We start from the raw sequence: 24,261 nt of genomic DNA on the forward strand, positions 1-24,261 counted from the left end.
ACGTGGTACCTTCAGGCGTTTGGAAATTGCTCCCAAGGATGAACCAGACTTGTGGAAGTCAACAATTTTTTTTCTGAGGTCTTGGCTGATTTCTTTTGATTTTCCCATGACGTCAAGCAAAGAGGTACTGAGTTTGAAGGTAGGCCTTGAAATACATCCACAGGTACACCTCCAATTGACTCAAATTATGTGTCAAATTATGTGAAAAATGGAGCCGGAAGAATTGGGAGCAGTTTTACGTGCGCCCAACCAATTATGTATTCTTTTTCGCATTATTTGTAACTTATTTTGTTCATAATGTTTCTCACTTACGTGAGAATGCTATTCATTGACTACAGCTCAGCGTTCAACACCATAGTACCCTTAAAGCTCATCACTAAGCTATGGATCCTGGGACTAAACACCTCCCTCTGCAACTGAATCCTGGACTTCCTGACGGGCCGCCCCCAGGTGGTGAGGGTAGGCAGCAACACATCTGCCACGCTGATCCTCAACACTGGAGCTCCACAGGGGTGCGTGCTCAGTCCAATCCTGTACTCCCTGTTCACCCACGACTGCATGGCCAGGCACGACTCCAACACCATCATTAAGTTTGCAGACGACACAACAGTGGTAGGCCTGATCAACGACGAGACAGCCTATACGGAGGAAGTCAGAGACCTGGCCGGGTGGTGGCAGAATAACAAGCTATCCCTCAACGTAACCAAGACTAAGGAGATTATTGTGGACTAAAGGAAAAGGAGGACCGAGCACGCCCCCATTCTCATCGACGGGGCTGTAGTGGAGCAGGTTGAGAGCTTCAAGTTCCTTGGTGTCCACATCAACAACAAACTAGAATGGTCCAAACACACCAAGACAGTCGTGAAGAGGGCACACCAAAGCCTATTCCCCCTCAGGAAACGAAAAAGATTTGGCATGGGTCCTGAGATCCTCAAAAGGTTCTACAGCCTCAACATCGAGAGCATCCTGACTGGTTGCATCACTGCCTAGTACGGCAACTGCTCGGCCTCTGACCGCAAAGCACTACAGAGAGTAGTGCGTACGGCCCAGTACATCACTGGGGCTAAGCTGCCTGCCATCCAGAGACCTCTACACCAGGCGGTGTCATAGGAAGGCGCAGTAAAATTCGTCAACGGACCCCAGCCACCCCAGTCATAGACTGTTTCTCTCTACTACCCACATGGCAAGCGGTACGCGGGAGTGCCAAGTCGGTAAGTCTAGGACAAAAAAGGCTTCTCACAGTTTTTACCCCCAAGCCATAGCTCCTAACAGGTCAAGATCGGCTTACCCGGATATTTTCGCTTGTGTGACCCCACCCCAACCCCTTTTTTACGGCTGCTGCTACTTTTCTGTTTATTCATACAGTATATGCATAAGTCACTTTAACTATACATTCATGTACATCTACGTCAATTGGCCCAAACAACCAGTGCTCCCGCACAGTGGCTAACGGGCTATCTGCATTGTGTCCACCCACCACCCCGCCAATCCTTTTTTTACGCTACTGCTACTCTCTGTTCATCGTATATGCATAGTCCTTTAAACCACATCTACATGTACATACTACCTCAATCAGCCTGACTAACCGGTTTCTGTATGTAGCCTCGCTACCTGTTATTATAGTGCCTTTGTCTTTTACTGGTTGTTATTTTTTTTACCTAATATTGTTCCTAACTAATACCTTTTTTGCACTATTAGTTAGAGCCTGTAAGTAGGCATTTCACTGTTAGGTCTACACCTGTTGTATTCAGGCACATGACAAATAACTTTGATTTGATGTCAATTGGCCTATCAGAAGCTTCTAAAGCCATGACATCATTTTCTGGAATTTTTCAAGCTGTTTAAAGGCACAGCCAATTTATTGTATGTAAACTTCTGTGAAACTTGTATGTAAACTTATCTGTCTGTGTAAACAATAGTTGGAAAAATGACCTGGTGTCATGCACAAGTAGATGTTTCTTCACCGGCTTGCCAAACTATAGTTTGTTAAGGACAGAAATTTTGTGGCAAATACATCAACCATGAACACTGGTTGGATTCATTCAAACATTCAACTGTACTCATAATAGTTTACTTTATATAAGGCAAAACAGCAAAACATGACTGGAGTGATTTTAGTTTCACTATAACCTCAATCTTCAATTATAGGTTATTAGATTATTATGAGATGATAACAGTGTCGTGACGTGACTTGCATTAATCTGGATGACTGTATTTATCTTATCAAATAACTATGTTAATTGTTACCCAATCAATTCAATATTAATGTAACTATTAACTCATTAGGAGATTTGGGGCAACACGGAATAGTTGTTTATGAGTTACCATCTCCCGAATTAACTCTAAAGATATATAAATATAATATATAATATTAACAGTGGGGAGAAAAGTATTTGATACAACTGCGATTTTGCAGGTTTTTCCTACTTACAAGCATGTAGAGGTCTGTAATTTTTATCATAGGTACACTTCAACTGTGAGAGACGGAATCTAAAACAAAAATCCAGAAAATCACATTGTATGATTTTTAAGTAAGTAATTTGCATTTTATTGCATGACATAAGTATTTGATCACCTAACCAACAGTAAGAATTCCGGCTCTCACAGACCTGTTCGTTTTCTTAAGAAGCCCTCTGTTCTCCACTCATTACCTGTATTAACTGCACCTGTTTGAACTCGTTACCTGTATAAAAGACACCTGTCACAACTCAATCAAAACAGACTCCAACTCTTCCACAATGGCCAAGACCAGAGAGCTTGTGGACGGATCAGGGATCAAATTGTAGACCTGCACAAGGCTGGGATGGCCTACAGGACAATAGGCAAGCAGTTGGTGAGAAGCCACAACTGTTGGCGCAATTATTAGAAAATGGAAAAGTTCAAGTGACGGTCAATCACCCTCGTCTGGGGCTCCATGCAAGATCTCATCGTGGGGCATCAATGTCATGAGGAGGTGAGGGATCAGCCCAGAACTACACGGCAGGACCTGGTCAATGACCTGAAGAGAGCTGGGACCACAGTCTCAAAGAAAAACCAATAGTAACCACACTACGCCGTCATGATTAAATTCCTGCAGTGCACGCAAGGTCCCTCTGCTCAGCCAGCGCATGTCCAGGACCGTCTGAAGTTTGCCAATGACCATCTGGATTATCCAGAGGAGGAATGGGAGAAGGTCATGTGGTCTGCATGAGACAAAATTGAGTTTTTTTGGTCTAAACTCCACTCGCCGTGTTTGGAGGAAGAAAGAAGGATGAGTACAACCCCAAGAAACACCCATCCCAACCGTGAAGCATGGAGGTGGAAACATCATTCTTGGGGATGCTTTTCTGGCAAAGGGGACAGGACGACTGCACGGTATGAGGAGGATGGATGGGCGCCATGTATCGCGAGATCTTGGCCAACAACCTCCTTCCCTAAGTAAGAGCATTGAAGATGGGTCATGGCTGGGTCTTCCAGCATGACAAGACCCGAAACACACAGCAGGGCAACTAGGGAGTGGCTCGTAAGAAGCATCTCAAGGTCCGGAGTGGCCTTGCAGTCTCCAGACCTGAACCCAATAGAAAATCTTTGGAGGGAGCTGAAAAGTCGTATTGCCCAGCGACAGCCGAAACCTGAAGGATCTGGAGAAGGTCTGTATGGAGGAGGAGTGGGCCAAAATCCCTGCTGCAGTGTGTCAAACTTGGTCAAGAACTACAGGAAACGTATGATCTCTGTAATTGCAAACAAAGGTTTCTGTACCAAATATTAAGTTCTGGCTTTTCTGATGTATCAAATACTTATGTCATGCAATAAAATGCTAATAGAATTTACATGTCAAAATCATACAATGTGATTTTCTGGATTTTTGTTTTAGATTCCGTCTCTCACAGTTGAAGTGTACCTATGATAAAAATTACAGACCTCTATATGCTTTGTAAGTAGGAAAACCTGCAAAATCGGCAGTGTATCAAATACTTGTTCTCCCCACTGTATATATATGTATCGATAACAGTCAATTATTAATCATAACCTCATATCAGTCTCATTCTGAACGTTGCAGACTTCTTGAATTTGCAAGAATAACAGTATTTTCTGATTATTCAGTACTACACAAATTGATTGTATTATTTATTTACTAACTAACTAAATAATAACACAGAATACACATACACTCTATCATGAGACAAAAGTCCCTAGTGGACTGACAAGATATGACGGCTTGTTACACATATGGAGATGGGGTGGGGGAAGAGAGAGATAGAGAAAGAGACATTTATTGTGGATACCTTCTATAACTCTCCTCAAAGTAATAATAATACTTTGCTCATGAACCACTGCCCATTCGGATAAGAAATGCAATGTATATATTTACGCATAGATGCCTTTGTTCGTCGTCTATCTCTGTTGAACCAATCAACCCTTCTATGGGGACTGGGTAGCTGTTGTTCACACTTCGGTGTTAGTCTCGGCGTCGGTGTAAGGCTCGGCTTGTCCACCAGAGGTCACAATGTCCTTCTTAGTTGTAGAGCTTCTCTGGTAGTGGTGTTCAAATAGAACCGCTGCTGAGATGCAACAGTGATTGTCTGAGATGGGATTTCTTCCTTTCCACCTTGTGTCTTTAGTCAGTTCTAGGACCACTTTTACATGCACGGCTGCAGACTGTGAATGTTTTTGGTCTCGTCGTGGATGTTATCTTCTCATCTCGTGTTGGTTTTCAGAGTTTCCAAACATTTCAATGTGTGGACCATGGTCTCACATCTTCTGGCATGGTATGTTAATTCTTGACGAGTCCATTTAAGCACTCTGGTCGGAAAGGCGGTTCCATCACACTGACACACTATTCTGAACCTCATTAGGGGCATGGCTTAGTTAATGTGCCAGGAACACGAAAAACCATTTACGACAGGGTGTGAAGGTGTCATTAAACTGGCCCAGCCACCCACCTCTGAGGCCTTGGATCCTTGACCAGGAGAGTCATGACAACAGCAACAGAGCATGCTTCTTATCTGAATAAAGAAATGATATAATACCGGTATTAATCATGTCCTGTTACAGTGAATTATTCTGCTTGCCAGATCTGTTTGTGCTTGAGCCAACTCCTTTCTGTTTTGGCATGACAACGACCAAACAGTTGGCTAAAGCACAAGTACTGTATATCTGGCAATCAGTCTAGCAGAAAATATGTTGGGAGGGAATGGGATGTTTCATCATTGAGAGGTGTTTAAGGAGATCATTGTGAATGTTTCAGCACTGGCAAGTTTTTATGGATATTATTCAGAGTAGTATGTTTCAGTACTAGCTAGTGTTTAATTGTGTATTATTCAGCACTGGGAGGTGTTTAAGGAGATCACAGAGGTGTTTATCTTGGTGCCAGCCCTGGTGGGACTGAAAGGCAACCTAGAGATGACACTGGCATCCAGACTGTCTACAGCAGTGAGTGGACACACAATGACACACACACACACTCGTAGGCACGCATGCACACACACAGACACTGACGCACACACACTCAATGCTGGCACGACATGTTTAAAGCTATAACGAAAACATGTGATTTTACACACACACACAACCATTTCGAGGCTGCTGCCATAGATACATAGACTTGGAATCACTGGTCACTTTAATAATGGAACACTAGTCCCTTTAATAATATTTAAATTATGTTTACGTGCTGCTTTACTCCTCTCATATATACTGTATTCTATTCTACTGTAATCTACTGTATGCCGACATTGCTCAATCTAATATTTATATATTTCTTAATTCCATTCTTTTAGTTTTAGATGTGTGTATCGTTGTGAATCGTTTTTAGATACTACTGCACTGTTGGAGCTAGGAACACAAGCATTTCGCTACACCCACAATAACATCTGCTAAATATGTGTATGCGACCAATAAAATAGTATTTAATTTAATTTAAATGTTATATCTCACCCCTTTTCCTCTCTAACTCCCCCTCCCTCCTCCCTATCAGGCTAACACTGGGCAGATGGATGACCCGAAGCAGCAGTGGAGGATGGTGTGTAGCAACTTGGCTCTTATTCAGGTGACACTGACGTCTCCGTCCAGCAAACACAGCCAATGGCATTTTAWCAAACCAGTGCTGTCACTTTGGCTAGCATGTACAGTCAACCACACAAGTTATTATGGAGTGAGTTTATCTGTGAATCCAACAGAGGGCACAAGAGGGTGTCATTGTATCAAGGCAATGACATTTCTCGGTACCATGCTTCATTCTCTCTCTCTCTCCTCTTCCCTTCCTTACTCTAACCTTTCCCCCTCGATCTCCCTCCTTCCTTTCCTGCCTCCCATACCCTTCCCTTGCTGACTCACCTGTTCCCTCTCTCTCCCTTTCCCGCTCCCTGCCTCTCACTCTCTGTCTGTCTGTCTGTCTCTCTCTCTCTCTCCCCTTCTCTCACTGCCAGTTTGTTATTCCCCCTCTCTCTTCCTCCATAGATCCAGGCAACAGTGGTGGGTTTCCTGGCTGCGGTAGCCGCAGTGGGGTTGGGTGCGTTGACCAGGGGTCGTGTAGACTTTCTACAGGCTGCTGTCCTATGTGGCAGTAGTGTCACGACAGCCTTTGTAGCTGCCCTGTCCTTGGGTAGGTCAACGTAACAAAAGCACAACAGTATACTTGCCACTAGCTGATATACAAGCTCTGACTGACACCAGTAATTCTAGGTAGAATTGTAGTGAAYGGAAAAGTGAACCCAGGTTGCTAGMGTGAAAGGCAAGCACCTTACCCATTGCGCCAGCGTAATCCTATATACCACCCATGGTTAAGCCACTTTGTGAGAATTGTAAGAGGGCTCATTAGTGAAGATTGCTACACCAGGTCATCACTTCGATTGTTTCGATGTTTAGCAGCTGTATATTTACTAGGTAAAACAGAAATTGAGAGTGATCTTTTCTATCTTTTGGCAATAGATGACAGTCAGGAACCCTACAAACCTTAAGAGTTGTCCTGCTGAAATGTTTGAATGAATAAATGAAACTAGATATGCACTTTGATATGGATGATTCTATTTTAGATTGACAGTAGGCCATAGTGTGTGTGCCCACTCTCTGTATCGGTAGGACTAGTGATGGTGGGAGTGATCATTGGCTCCAGGAAGGTGGGCATCAACCCTGACAATGTGGCCACACCCATCGCCGCCAGCCTGGGTGACCTCATCACCCTCTCTCTGCTGGCYGGGATCAGCAGCTTCCTCTTCAGGTTCAAAGGTCAGATCAATCGCCATAGAATAACTGGAATGTGCCGGAATCTGGTCGAGCTGTAACTCTCTCAACAGCCGGACCACTTATGTTCCAGCCTCGGCTCGGCCGCTGTCTGTGCCCTTCCTACCTGTCATTCCTCCTTCATTGTCTGTCCCCCTCACTCCATACTGTCCTGTCGGGGAAAAAACTGTTAAAGTACAAAAGGACGTTTGAATCTGTGATTCCCTTTAAAAAAAATAAGCCCACCATTTTATCTGAACCTTCACACCTACCACTGACTAGACCCATCTTGAAGATTTCCAGGACTGGATGAAATATTAAGCTAAGCCTAGGTAGAGCCAGAGCCACAMTTTGAGGAGAAGGGTAAACCCCGCGTGGAGTTGCTAGGGTATCTCTCTTGTTTATATTAAATATATGGCTCTGGGTAGAGCTATTTTCATATGCCTAGGTTCCGATTCCCTATACTTCTTCCCAAAATGGGCACTTGTCCCCCCCCCCCCCTCATGGATTTAAAAGTATTGGATTAATGTATGCATGGACTAAACCATTCCTAGGGAAGCAGGAGTGCTGAGGGCACTGCAGCACCCCCTGATGAATTCATGTTTTGTTTTTAAATGTCCCAACTAAATTAGTACTTTTGTTACCTTTATTACTCCTGTATGAAAAGAGAAAAATACTTGTCAGCAGAGCGGAGAAAAATACTCCTCAGCAACCCCCCCTGTCGACTGCACCTCGGTCAACAGCACCCCACCTCATAACACATTCCCACGGGCATGGGCTAGACTAGATGGAGTTTCCACAATATGTTTTACACCAGTTCATGAAKGGGAATTAATGACTGCACACTTTGAGGAGACGGGTAAAGAATCAGACAGAAGCCCAGTTCTTTCAGATTTTCTAGGAAAGTGCTTGGTAGAAAATAGTTGATTTAAAACTGATCTCTCATTGTTTCCAGCTGGAATAGACTATGATCATAAAGTAGATATTTTACTTCATCGTTATTTCATTTTACATTTAATTTCCTTTCCAGGCAATAAAAAATATTGTTGACCTTTGCAGYGAATAAAAAAATCTTACGCCTRACAAGGCCAATGAAATCTGCATCTCGCTGGAAGCCCCGCCTTCCACAGGTGACAAGCCTTCGGCTCGGATTAATTCCTTTAATTCTTCTGCTCTTCACTCCGAAGTGAGCAGCAACGATTCACACGACTAAAAACAAACACCTTTGGAACACTTTGTRGTAGTGCGTGCTCACCCCCTGGGCTTTGTGGGCTGGAGTTTTTGTATTTGTTCTCCTAGTTTCCTAACCACAAACCAATKAGTTTTTCTTCTGATTGCTTGGCCTGGCTGTAGCAAAGAGTAAGATGGCTAACGCGACCGAAAAGACAAAGGCTAACAAAGCCAGGTTTGGGTTCACGACCATGCCCAAATGAATATAAAGATACTCACATTTGTTGTCTTGTATGTCTCAACGCATGCTCTGGCTTCCCTCACTTGAATCAGTTTGGGTGCAGGACTAGGGGATGATGGCAGTAACAGTGGCTTGCCCGCGGCTGGTACTGTTCCCTTAGTCCAGGGTGCAAGTTCTCTTGACAATCGTGTAGCATTCTTGAGGGGGCTTGGTGTTTCCGATAGTGACTTCCTCTCCCTGGTGCCCGTACCTCGGCTGAGTCTGAGTTGCGGGACGCAGAGATGGATTGGGTCTGGTTGRAGCAAATATCTTGTCTGCCTGGGCGTGGTGTATGCGGTAGCTGTTGCCGGTTATGGGAGGCTACTCGAAGAGAGAGGGTGGCAAGGTTCGGTGGGTACCCCTTGCTGCCTGTGTCTGCCTCGGTCAAGCACCGCTTGCCTCTCTTCCCAGACTTGTCAATAATGGGTCCGGTCCTACCTCAGTGATCCGGTCCTATGCAGACTTTCGAGAACAGCCTAGCTAAACAAGTGCTGCATAGCGTGCTAGCCAGGTTAGCTAACTCGCCAAGCTATTCCTGCCACCCCACGTGGAGTTGCTAGGGTAGCTCTCTTGTTTAATATATGTAGCGTTACGTCGCTTGGTTGTTCTAAACAGACCTTGTTGCAGTCAAAGAGGCTATCTAGCCTAGCTTAGACTAAAACATCTCCTGGCTAAAGTCGGCTAGCATGCATAACTTCTGGTGAATGAAACTTCCTAGCTTTCCCCCAGGATTATGGCAACTCATTCCTATTTCCAATTCCTGGAGTGGGAGGGAGTGGAGGAAGCGGGGCTTGCGTGCACCTCCGATAAGGAAGAAGCCCCCGAGCACTTGGCTTGGGTAACCCACGGAGCAGGGGGCCTTAGCAAAAAACATTACTGTGACAACAGTACCTCCACATTTGGTTACGGCCAGAACGGGGTACTACGTCAGCCATTGCCAGAGCCCGGGCTTTGTGCAGGCTATACAGTCTCAAGAAAGCACAACATATTTATTTATTTTATTCTACCTTTCTTTAAATAKGCAAGTCMGTTAAGAACAAATTCTTATTCACAATGACGGCCTAGGAACAGTGGGTTAACTGCCTTGTTCAGGGGCAGAACGACAGATTTTTATYTTGTCAGCTCTGGATTTAATCTAGCAACATTTCGGTTACTGGCCCAAAGCTCTAACCACTAGGCTACCTGGCAGGTACCCAGGGTGAGAGTAATAGGTTTGCTCTCTGTCCACAAGGAGGCACCCCTCCCCATAGGTGGCTCATTTCTGGGATTCATTGCTGATTTTTGCCTGTAGCTCACTAGTCCCTATGAGGCATAGCCGCCGGAAGTAGGGGTGCTGAGGGTGCTGCAGCACTCCCTGGAAAATCAAAAATAAATTAATAATAAGAATTTTTGCACCAAATATTTTTTGCACTCCCTCCCACTTGGGGCGGGATTTCCTTTCCCCATAGTTGTGTTGTACCAAGAGTACCGACTGAAAAGGAATGTAAACTTATGACTATAACTACTGTTTCCTGAAGGAGGGAAACGAGGTACAACACAACTATGGGGAAATGAATTAAAGGAACGAATCCGAGCCTCGGCTTATCACCTGTGGAAGGCTGGGCTTCCAGCCAGGCGCGGATTTCATTACCCTTGTCAGGCGTAAGTGCGACTCCCCATAGTTGTGTTGTACCTCGTTTCCCTGCTTCAGGGAACAGTAGTTATAGTCATAACATTACGTTTGCTGTTTGTTGAAGGTCTGCTTGATAAATGTCTAACACAGTGCATTGGGTGTGTTCCAGATACACATTTTCTTATTTTATACCTGTGTAAAAAATGTGTATGTTGAATGTGCTCACTTTCTTCTGTCTTCCAGAGATGTGGTACCTGCCTGTGCTGTTGTGTGGCTTCTTCCTGGTTCTCATCCCGCTGTGGGTGGTCATTGCCCGGCGCTCTCCTCCAATTAGAGAGGTCCTGAGGTCTGGGTGGCAGCCAGTCATCGTAGCCATGTCCATCAGCAGGTAAAGGCCTGGGGCTTTCAACAATCTAATGTTATTCAATCAACATTCTATCAATATTCAATCAATGTTCTATTAATGATCTACAAAAGACTCAGGAGTTTCCAACTAGTTTCCAACGAGTTTCCTTCAAGGAGACAACCGTGCAGTATACACACTTAAAGTGCATCTTGAAGGACTTAATCGCTTCCTCTTTCGTCACCTTTATCTAAACTGATTTGATATAACTGGACAAGTAAAATATACTTCTCAGTAGGCTTCCATGCACCATATCGCTTTCATCTATCCTCTCCTTTCAGATCAGTGCAGATAATAAAACATTTTTTTTTTTAAATTATGACTCCTTTCAGCTTTGGACATGTTAAGTGACGTTTGTGTCCCATTGTGTCCTTTTAAACCACAGTATCGGAGGCCTTATTCTGGACAAGACCGTGAGCGACCCGAACTTTGAGGGCATGGCGGTGTTCACCCCAGTAATCAACGGTGAGTGGACCGAACCTTACTCCTCAAACGAATGAAAGGCTGGGACCTGTGTGTATTTCAATGTTGAATGTTGAATAGTTYCTACTTCCTCCTAACTAACAAATATCCTCAAGAAACCACCCGATAAACAGCTGTCCCACTGGGAAAATACTGGTTGAATCAACGTCGTTTCCACGTCATTTCAACCAAGAAAATCAATGTGATGACATTGAATCAACATGGGAAACTGATTGGATTTGCAAAAAGTCGTCAACATAAGGGCATTTAGTCTTTTTTTCACCCAACTTTTAACCTAAATCCAATGATATGGTGACATTGTTGTTGATTTCACGATGAATTCGTGTTTGTTGACAACTCAACCAAATGTAAATCAAAACTAGAAGTTGAACTTACGTCTGTGCCCAGTGGGGTATGGGAAAAACTAGAAACAGGTTTAACCTTTTTGCAATGCTGTTTACCATTACTAAATATGTCTCTCGTAAAACCACCATTAAATCTCATTTGTGCTCATGTTGGGAAACGGGTTCGAGTCGAGAAGCCATAGCTTAATTGGTCTCAAATTGTTATAAACAGAGCATCACTTTACTTATATGTCTGTTATCCTTAGCCTGTCCACTACTGTAACATATTATGTAAGCTTAAATGTAAAATCTGGTACTCTTTTCCCTCAAAGACAACATCTGGTTTTCTTGGTAGAGAGATATATGACGTATGTCAAAATAGATGGGAGTGGGATCTTGTCCTATTTAAACAGTCTTTGAAGTATGACAGTAAATTACTATAATTTGTGTGATTGTTTACAAAAGCACAACGGCTTAATGCAAAGCATCTAAATGGCATCCACATGTATTTCATTAGTCATAAGTTGGTTCCACACAAGTTGCAGAGTGCCATGTCACTAAAGGCCTAGTCTGTGATATTTACAGCCATTTTTGATCATTTAAATTTGTGATATATACCCATTCATTGTGAAGAATATCACTTATAAATGCATTATGAGTCTTGAAAGCCATGACTACGAGGCCTCCCRAGATGTTCATTACTTATACGGAGTAAAAGGACACCAATTTAAACCACTCAGCAGTCTAGTCAGAACATCAGAGGGGAAGGAGGAAAGTATTGAAGTTCCCACATCTTCTGTAAATAAGACTCTTAGTATGGCGATGTTTGTTACCCATGGCTAGCCACCATCGCTGGAGAGGAATAACAATAGGGTTTACATAAGCCTGTTTAGAATGACAACTATGCACCCTCTGCTTCGGATTTCCTCTATACTGCATATTTCCCAGCGTCGGCTAGCGATACCAAAGGTTTTCGCTTTGATCTGCATTTCAAGACAGGAAGTACATTTGCATTGCCATTCAGTSTTTCTTTCACTCTCTTTCTCCCTCCATCCCTGTTTATGTCTCTCTCACCGCTCTCCCTCTGCCTCCCTCACAATCTCTCTCTTCCTCTCTTTCTCCTGACTCTCCAATCACTCTCTCCCTCTCCACCTCTCCACCTCTCTCCGTTCCTCTCAACCCCATCCAATAATATGCAAGACTTAGCTGTAGGCTGTGGAAGCACGGCTGGTTGAGAATGTAATTTTAAGAGYTATTGCAGGGAACTACAGCGAGACACGCTCAAGGCTATTAGGCATGTTTGTATTCCTCTCGGAGAGATGCGCTCAAGGCATTAAAATATGCATTCATCATCCCATCACATGTTTCTGAGTGAGGATGTTGTTAGGATTATAAGGACGATATTGAGTTTCTCACAACTGGATGATACAAAGGATTAAGTAGAGGAACTGTTATTGAAGTCTGCACCGACGCAGTCTTCAACAACACCTGTGGCGTTGTGCTTGCTACCACGCTTTTAATACTTCTCTGATTTGAAGAGAAGCAGTATAATCTCATGSATACAAGATCATGCTCTCTCTTTGCACGAACTCACTTTAAAGATATGCCATTACAGTTACAGCCGAATAAGCCCTACTTGAGGAACTATAAAAAGTTGCAGAAAACCAAAACTACCTACAATTACCTTAAAGATGCTTCATAACCTTGAAAATACCTCTAATTTATTAAACCCAGAGCTAAAGCCTAAATCTGTAACAGACAATTTCGACAAATGATCCCGGAAAAAAACACTAACCTCTATTTCCAATGATTGTTCTGTTCCATCCCTTCACCCAGGTGTGGGAGGTAACTTGGTGGCCATCCAGGCCAGCCGAATCTCCACCTACCTCCACTACTGGAGCATGCCTGGGACCCTGCCCTCCAAGATGGCACAACACTGGCCTGGCCCCTGCCTGACCTTCTGCTCCTCAGGTCAGCAGTCAAAACACACTTCAACTTCAAACACACACATACAGTTGAAGTCGGAAGTTTACATACACGTAGGTTGGAGTCATTAAAACTTATTTTTTCAACCACTCCACAAATTTCTTGTAAACAAACTACAGTTTTGGCAAGTCGGTCAGGACATCTACTTTGTGCATGACACAAGTCATTTTTCCAACAATTGTTTACAGACTGATCACTTCACTTATAACTCACTGTATCACAATTCCAGTGGGTCAGAAGTTTACATACACTAAGTTGACTGTGCCTTTAAACAGCTTGAAAAATTCCAGAAAACGATGTCATGGCTTTAGAAGCTTCTGATAGGCTAATTGACATCATTTGAGTCAATTGGAGGTGTATCTGTGGATGTATTTCAAGGCCTACCTTCAAACTCAGTGCCTCTTTGCTTGACATCATGGGAAAATCAAAAGAAACCAGCCAAAACCTCAGAAAGAAATTGTGGACCTCCACAAGTCTGGTTCATCCTTGGGAGCAATTTCCAAACGCCTGAAGGTACCACGTTCATCTGTACAAACAATAGTACACAAGTATAAACACCATGGGACCACGCAGTCGTCATACCGCTCAGGAAGGAGACGCGTTCTGTCTCCTAGAGATGAACGTACTTTGGTGTGAAAGTGCAAATCAATCCCAGAACAACAGCAGTAAAACGAGTCCTATATCGACATAACCTGAAAGGCCGCTTAGCAAGGAAGAAGCCACTGCTCCAAAACTGCCATAAAAAAGCCAAACTACGGTTTGCAACGGCACATGGGGACAAAGACCGTACTTTTTGTAGAAATGTCCTCTGGTCTGATGAAACAAAAATAGAACTGTTTGGCTATAATGACCATCATTATGTTTGGAGGCAAAGCCCTGACCTCAACCCTATAGAAAATTTGTGGGCAGAACTGAAAAAGTGTGTGCGAGCAAGGAGGCCTACAAACCTGACTCAGTTACACAAGATCTGTCAGGAGGAATGGGCTAAAATTCACCCAACTTACTGTGGGAAGCTTGTGGAAGGCAACCCAAAACATTTGACCCAAGTTCAACAATTTAAAGGCAATGCTACCAAATACTAATTGAGTGTATGTAAACTTCTGACCCACTGGGAAAGTGATGAAAGAAATAAAAGCTGAAATAAATCATTCTCTCTACTATTATTCTGACATTTCACATTCTTAAAATAAAGTGGTGATCCTACCTGACCTAAGACCGGTAATGTTTACTAGGATTAAATGTCAGGAATTGTGAAAAACTGAGTTTAAATGTATTTGGCTAAGGTGTATGTAAACTTCCGACTTCAACTGTAAATRCAGATTGTTAAATACCCACACGAACACACAACACTGCCCTGACCCTTGCCTGACCTTCAGCTCCTCAGCTAGCCAGCCAAAACAAACTTCAAAAGTAGCACAAACAAGCACCGGGGGGCAAGGGAACAGTGCTCCACCACCTTAGGATAGGTGAAAGCATTTTTGTTGAATTGATTTTGGAATTGAAAGACAACCAGTTATGGGGAAAATATATTCACTTACAGTACAAAATCCCAATTTGACTACTGCACACATCCACACACAATCTTACTTACCCATAGCAGCTGTCTKGCACACTTCCTCTGACCTAGACAGTAAAAAGATAGTTCACTTTTTAAAGTTTTAGATTCTTTTTAATTTACCTAATGTGTCATTTAATCCAAAACGTTTTTAAATCCTCTAAGTTTCCTGTTTACATCCACAGGGGTCAACTCCAAGTCAGCCAGAGTTCTGGTCTTCCTGGTGGTTCCGGGTCACCTGCTCTTCCTCTACACCATCCACTTACTGAAGGGCGGCCATGGTGCCCTCACGTCTGCCTTCGTCTGCCTTTACCTGTGTGCAGCCCTGCTACAGGTCAGAGGTCAAATATATATGTACCACAGACATTAAACTAGCTAAACCATAGACTGTATACAACTCCTACTGTAACAGCTGACATACTGTACATTGAAAAATCTATAAATAAACAAATATCACAAGAATAGCTGACATATGGACATAATAATTCATTAGAGTGCAATTATTTATTTAGGTTTTTGGGTCTATAACTAAACTTCAATGATAGAAACCAAATAGGAATCGTATAGAAATGATAATGGTGCTTTTTCAGTGCGGCCTTTGGGGCAAAATGAGTTTCACACCCCTGTGTTAGTTATAGTATTTTATTCTATATCATTTCATTGAACATAGTTATTCCATAGTGACACACTGCAAAAAGAAAGTAGGACACCTTTATTGCCATAAACCTGTGAACYTTGTGAAAAAGTTAGGTCAGTTTCATGGAGGAGTGCTTATTTTCTCTACACCTCTTTTTTTGTTTGGATCTCGCACATTAAGGAGGGTTTGAGTCGAGGGAATCATAGGCGTACACTAAGAAAATCATTTGGATGACTTTATCACGTCAAGATAAACAATGGCCTTAGTAGAAATGTTTCATAAAAAAAGTTTTTCAGCCCTCTTGCTTGGCCAAACCCCAGCGCTGCAATTCAAACCACATGTTGCTGAAACAGGTCGACCGACAGACTGATACGTCTGTTTAGAACWCAACAGTGTTTTAGTCCTGCCGTTTATCACATCAAACTGTCTTTTTCAGTACAGTTRAAATGACCAGTGTTGTCATTTGCAACTTTTTAGTGTTAACTTGATAGCCRCTTATCAGTAGGGGACGTATAAATATAATTATACACAGTATACAGCAACAGACAGATGTGGCTTACAAAAACCATATGTGATATAAATGTGCTGACTTGTACAAGAGCATATGTGTAATAGTAACTATCTACACCTAGACCGTRTAAAAACAAGATCTAAACCAAGAGGCAATGGAATGATTACTGCTCAATAAAGAGTCAAGGATTGGGTTTGACTAAAGTCCAGCATACACAGTGGGTTGTCAGGCCCAGTGTTGCCAAATTACTGTATCAGTTCTTCTTCTCAGCATTGCTCCATGCACATAACCAAAGCTTAATCGTTCAGTTCAAACCAGTATGAACATAACAGCGGMATAAAATGGAACAAAGGAGCGCTTGTTTGGTAATACAGTTGAAGTCGGAAGTTTACATACACCTTAGCCAAATACATTTAAAATCAGTTTTTCACAATTAATGACATTTAATCCCAGTAAAAATTCCCTATCTTAGGTCAGTTAGGATCACCACTTTATTTTAAGAATGTGGAATGTCAGAATAATAGTAGAGAGAATGATTTACTACAGCTTTTATTTCTTTCATCACATTTCCAGTGGGTCAGCAGTTTACATACACTCAATTAGTATTTGGTAGCATTGCCTTTACATTGTTTAACTTGGGTCAAACGTTTTGGGTAGCGTTCCACAAACTTTCCACAATAAGTTGGGTGAATTTTGGCCCATTCCTCCTGACAGAGCTGGTGTAACTGAGTCAGGTTTGTAGGCCTCCTTGTTTGCATATGCTCTTTCAGTTCTGCCCACAAATTCTCTATAGGATTGAGGTCAGGCCTTTGTGATGGCCACTCCAATACCTTTACTTTGTTGTCCTTAAGCCATTTTGCCACAACTTTGGAAGTATGCTTGGGGTCATTGTCCATTTGGAAGACCCATTTTCGACCAAACTTTAACTTCCTGACTGATGTCTTGAGATGTTGCTTCAATATATCCACATAATTTTCCTACCTCATGATGCCATCTATTTTGTGAAGTGCACCAGTCCCTCCTGCAGCAAAGCACCCCCACAACATGATGCTGCCACCCCAGTGCTTCACGGTTGGGATGGTGTTCTTCGGCTTTGCAAAGCCTCTCCCTTTTCTCCTCCCATATATAACGATGGTTCATTATGGCCAAACAGTTATATTTTGTTTCAATCAGACCAGAGGACATTTCCCAAAAAGTACAATCTTTGTCCCCATGTGCAGTTGGCAAAACCGTAGTCTGGCTTTTTTATGGCGGTTTTGGAGCAGTTGCTTCTTCCTTGCTGAGCGGGCCTTTCAGGTTATTCGATATAAAGGACTGTGTTACTGTGGATATAGATACTTTTTGTACCTTTTCCTCCAGCATTCTTCACAAGGTCCTTTGCTGTTGTTCTGGGATTTGATTTGCCACTTTCGGCACCAAAGTACGTTAATCTCTAGGAGACAGAACGTGTCTCCTTCCTGAGCGGGGTATGACAGCTGCGTGGTCCCATGGATGTTATACTTGCGTACTATTGTTTGTACAGATGAACGTGGGTACCTTCAGGGCATTTGGAAATTGCTCCCGGAGGATGAACCAGACTTGTGGAGGTCCACAAATTTCTTTCTTGAGTCTGGCGATTTCTTTGATTTCCCATGATGTCAAGCAAAGACGGCACTGAGAGTTAGGTAGGCCTTGAAATACATTCACAGGTAACACTCCCAATTGACTCAAATTATGTCAATTAGCCTATCAGAAGCTTCTAAAGCCATACATCATTTTTTGGAATTTTTCCAAGCTGTTCTGAGGCACAGTCAACTTATGTATGTAAACTTCTGTACCCACTGGAATTGTGATACAGTGGATGTAAGTGAAATAATCTGTCTGTAAACAATTGTGGAAAGAATTACTTGTGACATGCACAAAGTAGATGTCCTAACTGACTTGCTATAGTTGCAAAAGCTATAGTTTGTTAACAAGAAAATTGTGGGAGCGGTTTGAAAAAAACAAGTTTTAATGACTTCCAACCTAAGTGTATGTAAACTTCCAACTTCAACTGTAGATGTCCGACAAGAGGTGCCCTTTGAAAATGTGGATGAATACTTGCAACAAGCAAAAAAAAGTTTATGCTGGTAGTGTGAAGAATAATATGTTTTTGTACGTGAACCCTTTGGAATTCCTGAATTTATGCATAAATTGGTCATCAAATTTGATCTATCTTATCTTCATGCTAAATCACAACAATAGACAAACAATAAAATCAAATCAAAATTATTTATTATAGCCTTCTTACATCAGCTGATATCTCAAAGTGCTGGTACAGAGGACAAGGCCGAAACGAGAACAGCAAACAACAAGCGCCCCTTAAAACCCAAACCAGCAAGCCAATTGCCAGGTGTTTTTTTTGGGATTGTCTGGTGTTGGTTTGTGGGTTTGACGGGGTTGTGTTGTGTTGAAGCACGGCGGGGGGTGGGGCTAAGGAAAAAAAAAAAAAAACTTCCCAAAAAGGCAAAACCTAGGGAGAAGAAGAAGGGAAGGGGGGGGGGGAAAAGAAAGGAAGAGAAAAGAAAGGAAAAGAAAACCTAGAGAGGGAACCAGGCAATGAGGAGGACGGTGGGCCCAATCCCTCTTTCTGGGGCTGTGCCGGGGGTGGGAGGATTATAGAAAAACCACAGAAACATGGCCAGGATGTTTCAATGTTCATAAATGACCAGCATGGTCAAATAATAATAATCACAGTAGTTGTCGAGGGTGCAACAAGTCAGCACCTCAGGAGTAAATGTCAGTTGGCTTTTCATAGCCGATCATTAAGAGTATCTCTACCGCTCCTGCTGTCTCTAGAGAGTTGAAAACAGCAGGTCTGGGACAGGTAGCACGTCCGGTGAACAGGTCAGGGTTCCATAGCCGCAGGCGGAACAGTTGAAACTGGAATAGCAGCACGGCCAGGTGGACTGGGGACAGCAAGGAGTCATCATGCCAGGTAGTCCTGAGGCATTTTGTGCGCTTAAACTAATAACACACAAATTATTGTATTTTTCTTGTCTATATTGAATACATCATTTAAACATTCACAGTGTAGGTTGGAAAAAGTATGTGAACCCCTAGGCTAAAGATAATTGGAGTCAGCTAACCTGGAGTCCAATCAATGAGACAAAATTGGAGATGTTGGTTAGAGCTCCCTTGCCCTATAAAAAAACACTCACAAAATGTGAGTTTGCTATTCACAAGAAGCATTGCCTGATGTGAACCATGCCTCTAACAAAATAGATCTCAGAAGACCTAAGATTAAGAATTGTTGACTTGCATAAAGCTGGAAAAGTGTTACAAACGTATCTCTAAAAGCCTTGATGTTCATCAGTCCACGATAAGACAAATTGTCTATAAATSGAGAAAGTTCAGCACTGTTGCTACTCTCCCTAGGAGTGGCCGTCCTGCAAAGATGACTGCAAGAGCACAGCGCAGAATGCTCAATGAGGTTAAGAAAAATCCTAGAGTGTCAGCTAAAGACTTTCAGAAATCTCTGGAGCATGCTAACATCTCTGTTGACAAGTTTACAATACACGATACGTAAAACACTAAACAAGAATGGTGTTCATGGGAGGACACCACGGAAGAAGCCACTGCTGTCCAAAAAAAACATTGCTGCACGTCTAAAGTTTTCAAAAGTGCACCTGGATGTTCCACAGCGCAACTGGCAAAATATTCTGTGGACAGATGAAACTACAGTTGAGTTGTTTGGAAGGGACACACAACAATATGTGTGGAGAAAAAAAAGGCACAGCACACCAACATCAAAAGCTCATCCCAACTGTAAAGTATGGTGGAGGGAGCATCATGGTTTGGGGCTGCTTTGCTGACTCAGGGCCTGGACAGCTTGCTGTCATCGACAGAAAAATGAATTCCCAAGTTTATCCAGACATTTTGCAGGAGAATGTTAGGCTATCTGTCCGCCAAGAAGTTGGGTGATGCAACAGGACAATGACCCAAAACACAGAAGTAAATCAACAACAGAATGGCTTCAACAGAAGATAATATGCCTTCTGGAGTGGCCCAGTCAGATTCCTGACCTCAACCCGATTGAGATGCTGTGGCATGACCTCAAGAGAGCAGTTCACACCAGACATCACAAGAATATTGCTGAACTGAAACAGTTTTGTCAAGAGGAATGGTCCAAAATTCCTCCTGMCCGTTGTGCAGGTCTGATCCGCAACTACAGAAAACGTTTGGTTGAGGTTATTGCTGCCAAAGGAGGGTCAACTAGTTATTAAATCCAAGGGTTCACATAATTTCCCCACCCTGCACTGTGAATGTTTACACGGTGTGTTCAATAAAGACATGAAAACCGTATAATTGTTTGTGTGTTATTAGTTTAAGCAGACCGTGTTTGTCTATTGTTGTGACCTAGATGAAGATCAGATCAAATTTTATGACCGATTTATGCAGAAATCCAGGTATTTCCAAATAGTTCACATATTTTTTTCTTGCCACTGTAATATGTTTATTGTTATTCACAGGTGGTGATTCTGCTGTACACGGCTGAACTGATGGTGCGCTGGATGTGGCGGCGGGGGCTGGACCCGGACAACTACTCTATCCCGTACCTCACGGCTCTGGGGGACCTGTTGGGGACCGGCTTCCTGGCCCTGACATTCAGAGCCGTTCTATTGGGCATTTCCTCTGGGATGAAGGGGGTTTGAGAGAAGGGGCTAATCCTTCAGCCTATTTCTGTCCAACATGGTCTTATTGAAAACATTAAAATAGAGACATTTAGCTATTGTAGTTATATGTCAGTTATGCTGACATATTATATGTTGTTCTGTTCATCCATAAGCAACTCTGTTCCAGTCATATTTAAGTGATAATGCGCGAGAAGCCAATGTTCAGAGGATATATTTATTGGCAGGGGTGTTGTTAGGCTCGAGACGAAATGCCACTATATCCTCCAAACACCGGCTTCGAGGACATTATCACTTTCATACAACAGGTTACCAACATATTCATATAATGATTGACATATATTCATTAAAAACGTAATTTTTATGAATTTATTCATACCATTTCATCCTTCCACAAGATATAATCCCGACACAAATCTAGGGTTGCTACCCAAGCTGTTCTATCGGTTCAGTTGCCAGAGACGCGACCCAGTCGTTCGTTCTAAAGGTTCCACTGCCATACTGGCTGGCAACGTTCTTATCCCTTGCTTGCTAGCTAGCCAATTAGTACTAACTTACGGTCACGTCAAAAAGTGCAGCCAGAACAACAGCAAAGTAGCTGCATTTGCATTTGTTTAAGCTGTTTTCAAAATACATTTATTTGGATACATCCATAACAATGAGCTAATGAGGCAATATTTCCCCTGGCATAGAAAATGTGCTCACTCGTCAGGCCACTGTTGTTCAGAGGAGCTAGCCAACAACACAGCTAACACAATCACTTCAAACTGAAGCTGGAAAGCCTGAAAACTAGCTGCACTTGGTTTTGTTTGACCTTGTTTCAATTTACATTTATTTGTATATAACCATAAAAATGATGCCAGCTGATTCATGATTTCGACTGGCTAAGAAACGCTGCCCGTCTCGTTCATTACTATGGGACAGCTGATGATCAAATTTGAATATTGAAACAATATTGCAAAATGTCGGAGAGACAGACAGCAAGGTTTATACAAATCTCCGCTGTTGAAAACAAAATGTTAGTCTAAAAGAAATGTGAGATAATGTCTAGATGCTTTTTATAGTGGAGATCAAGTTTATAAATTGCTTGGCTGGGTTGATGAGACAATGGATTGCGCAGTCAGAAGGTACAGAGTAAATAGACATTTTAACTTTATAGATTTAGCCGGTGGTAACTTGTGGAATAGACACCGGCTGGAATGCTGTTTTAACCAATCAGCATTCAGGATTAGACCCACCCGTTGTATAAACTACTGTATGCAAGTGGCTGGATTTAAGAAGCGAGGGAGAAAAGATTCAACAACATAGCTTACCGACAACCACCAAGCTTGACTTCACATAGTCTTTAGTCTCCGATAACGAATGAATGCTGCTGGGCCTCCCAAGTGGCTAGCGATCTAAGGCACTGCATCACTACAGATCCTGGTTCGATCCCAGGCTGTGTCGCAGCCGGCCGCGACCGGGAGACCCATGAGGCAGTGCACAATTGGCCAAGCATCGTCCGGGTTAGGGGAGGGTTTGGCCAGCCGAGGTGTCCTTGTCCCATTGCGCTCTAGCTCTGGCGCAATGCATGCTGACACGGTCTCCAGGTGTTTCTTCCGACACATTGGTGTGTTTTGGCTTCTGGGTTAAGCAAGCATTGTGTCAAGAAGCAGTGCGGCTTGGCGGGGTCGTGTTTCGGAGGACGCACAGCTCTCGACCTTCACCTCTACCGAGTCTGTACGGCAGTTGCAGCGATGGGAAAAGACTACCAATTGGGGAGAAAAATGGGTAAAAATAAATATATTTTTTATGCTGCTAAGGGAGTACCTGTATACTGTAGCTCGATATGCTTTGAGCACCCAATAACCATATAGATGCTAACTGTTGAGAAGTGCTCTGTCTGTAAATGCTTCATAGTAAACTGGCAAATGCACTGTACTGAAGCAATAATGTTGTCTGTACTTGTTTTGTTGACTGTCTATACATTTATATTCATGCTCAAAAATTGTCACAACTGCACTCTCTGGATGTACACAATATTAATCAATAGATGACATAGGTTGTATCCAGTGTCACCATTTCAATGATCAAGCACTGCTATTTTCAATTGTGCCTTCAACCCATTACTGTACAAGCTAGAGGAGTCATGCATTTTTTATGACATCAGCAATGATGCTTATTCGTCAGTTAGTCTGCCACATTTAATTGGTTTAAAAGTTAATGTTTGTATCTAAGACATACCACTGCTTGACATTGCTCACATTTCCCAATGATCATTTTTTTGTGCATAAAATAAGTGTTATGATTTCTCTTCAAATAAATGGGCCCGTTTAAATAAATGAATACGCACTTTTAAAAACAGGCTTAAATCATATTAGCTGTTCTGCATTGAGCATGACAATATGACTTCCATAAAAGATATCAATTGTATAGAATCGTATTTCAAATTGTACAGGACCCATGTTGACTTAGTATGTATGCTAATGACTCATCTGACTAGATCATACCTAGAGCAGGTTATTTTAGTAACACAATTACTTTGTTTCAATGTGTTCCTTTGTTGGAATAAAACCATTCACATACAATGCCTGTCTTCCATTTTATGACCCCACTTATATTACAGGACAATCAATATGTCATGTGACTTTACAATGATTTTACAAAACAGATTAAAAAAACATGACCTCACCACTAACACTCAAATACGCATCTTTGTGGCAGCCCTGTATTTCAACACTACGGCACACATTGCATGTTGAGAAATAACTACTAAACTATCTCCATGTTTGAGTGGTGTGCAGAATCACTGATCTTCAAATCACCTTGCGTTCCAAACAATTACATCCTAAGTGATGTAGATGAGCAAATCGGTGCAAAAAGAGCATTGCTCAGGCCCATCCTCCGCAACACGGGCGGAGCTCGTCAGTCTCCACCTCCAGACCAGAATGTGCCCAGGGGATATACTGTAAATACCTGTGCTGACCACAATTATCCCAATAGTTATTTCACACAATACGGTAAAATGCCAGTTACAACTGTGCAGATTTCCTAAAGCAATGCCTGTGCTGATGCTGTAGGTATAGAACCGTGTCGGGGTCAAGGTTCGTGGCTCTCAGCTGTGTGTGGAGCACATATAGTACACATACTGTAGAAAAATACACATACAGCACTCTTATATAAAAAATAGTTATTCAGCTGTCCCCATATGAGAAACTGGATAACAGTCATTCAACTTCTTGCTAGCTAACCAGATGACACCTGCATCCCTAGCTGTATATAGCCATCGAAAAACGACATGAGGGGAAAAGGTCAGTCCCTCACCTACTCCTCCAATTAGATTACATGACATCCTCCTAGCAGCTATATAGCTTATGTTAGGCTCCATGTTTTTAGCTCGGTACATAAATAGAAATCAGTCATTTTAAATAAATTCATTAGGTCCTAATCTATGGATTTCACATGACTGG

General features: G+C 42.6%; 1 protein-coding gene across 1 annotated transcript in view; it reads left to right on the forward strand.

Annotated features, from left to right (window-relative positions):
* The window catches only part of LOC111962138 (solute carrier family 41 member 1-like), a 36,062-nt gene extending 12,693 nt beyond the window's left edge, over window positions 1-23,369 (forward strand). The window contains exons 2-10 of the mRNA XM_023984993.2: window positions 5,305-5,412; window positions 5,957-6,028; window positions 6,439-6,583; window positions 7,060-7,206; window positions 10,506-10,650; window positions 11,051-11,130; window positions 13,308-13,442; window positions 15,198-15,346; window positions 20,651-23,369. Coding sequence (XP_023840761.1) covers window positions 5,305-5,412; window positions 5,957-6,028; window positions 6,439-6,583; window positions 7,060-7,206; window positions 10,506-10,650; window positions 11,051-11,130; window positions 13,308-13,442; window positions 15,198-15,346; window positions 20,651-20,833 — 1,164 coding nt within the window. The 3' untranslated portion in view covers window positions 20,834-23,369. The remainder of the gene's footprint in view (window positions 1-5,304; window positions 5,413-5,956; window positions 6,029-6,438; window positions 6,584-7,059; window positions 7,207-10,505; window positions 10,651-11,050; window positions 11,131-13,307; window positions 13,443-15,197; window positions 15,347-20,650) is intronic.
* Window positions 23,370-24,261: the final 892 nt, after the last annotated feature.

The sequence above is a fragment of the Salvelinus sp. IW2-2015 genome, linkage group LG1 (genome assembly GCF_002910315.2).
Source record: "Salvelinus sp. IW2-2015 linkage group LG1, ASM291031v2, whole genome shotgun sequence".
Lineage (NCBI taxonomy): Eukaryota > Metazoa > Chordata > Actinopteri > Salmoniformes > Salmonidae > Salvelinus > Salvelinus sp. IW2-2015.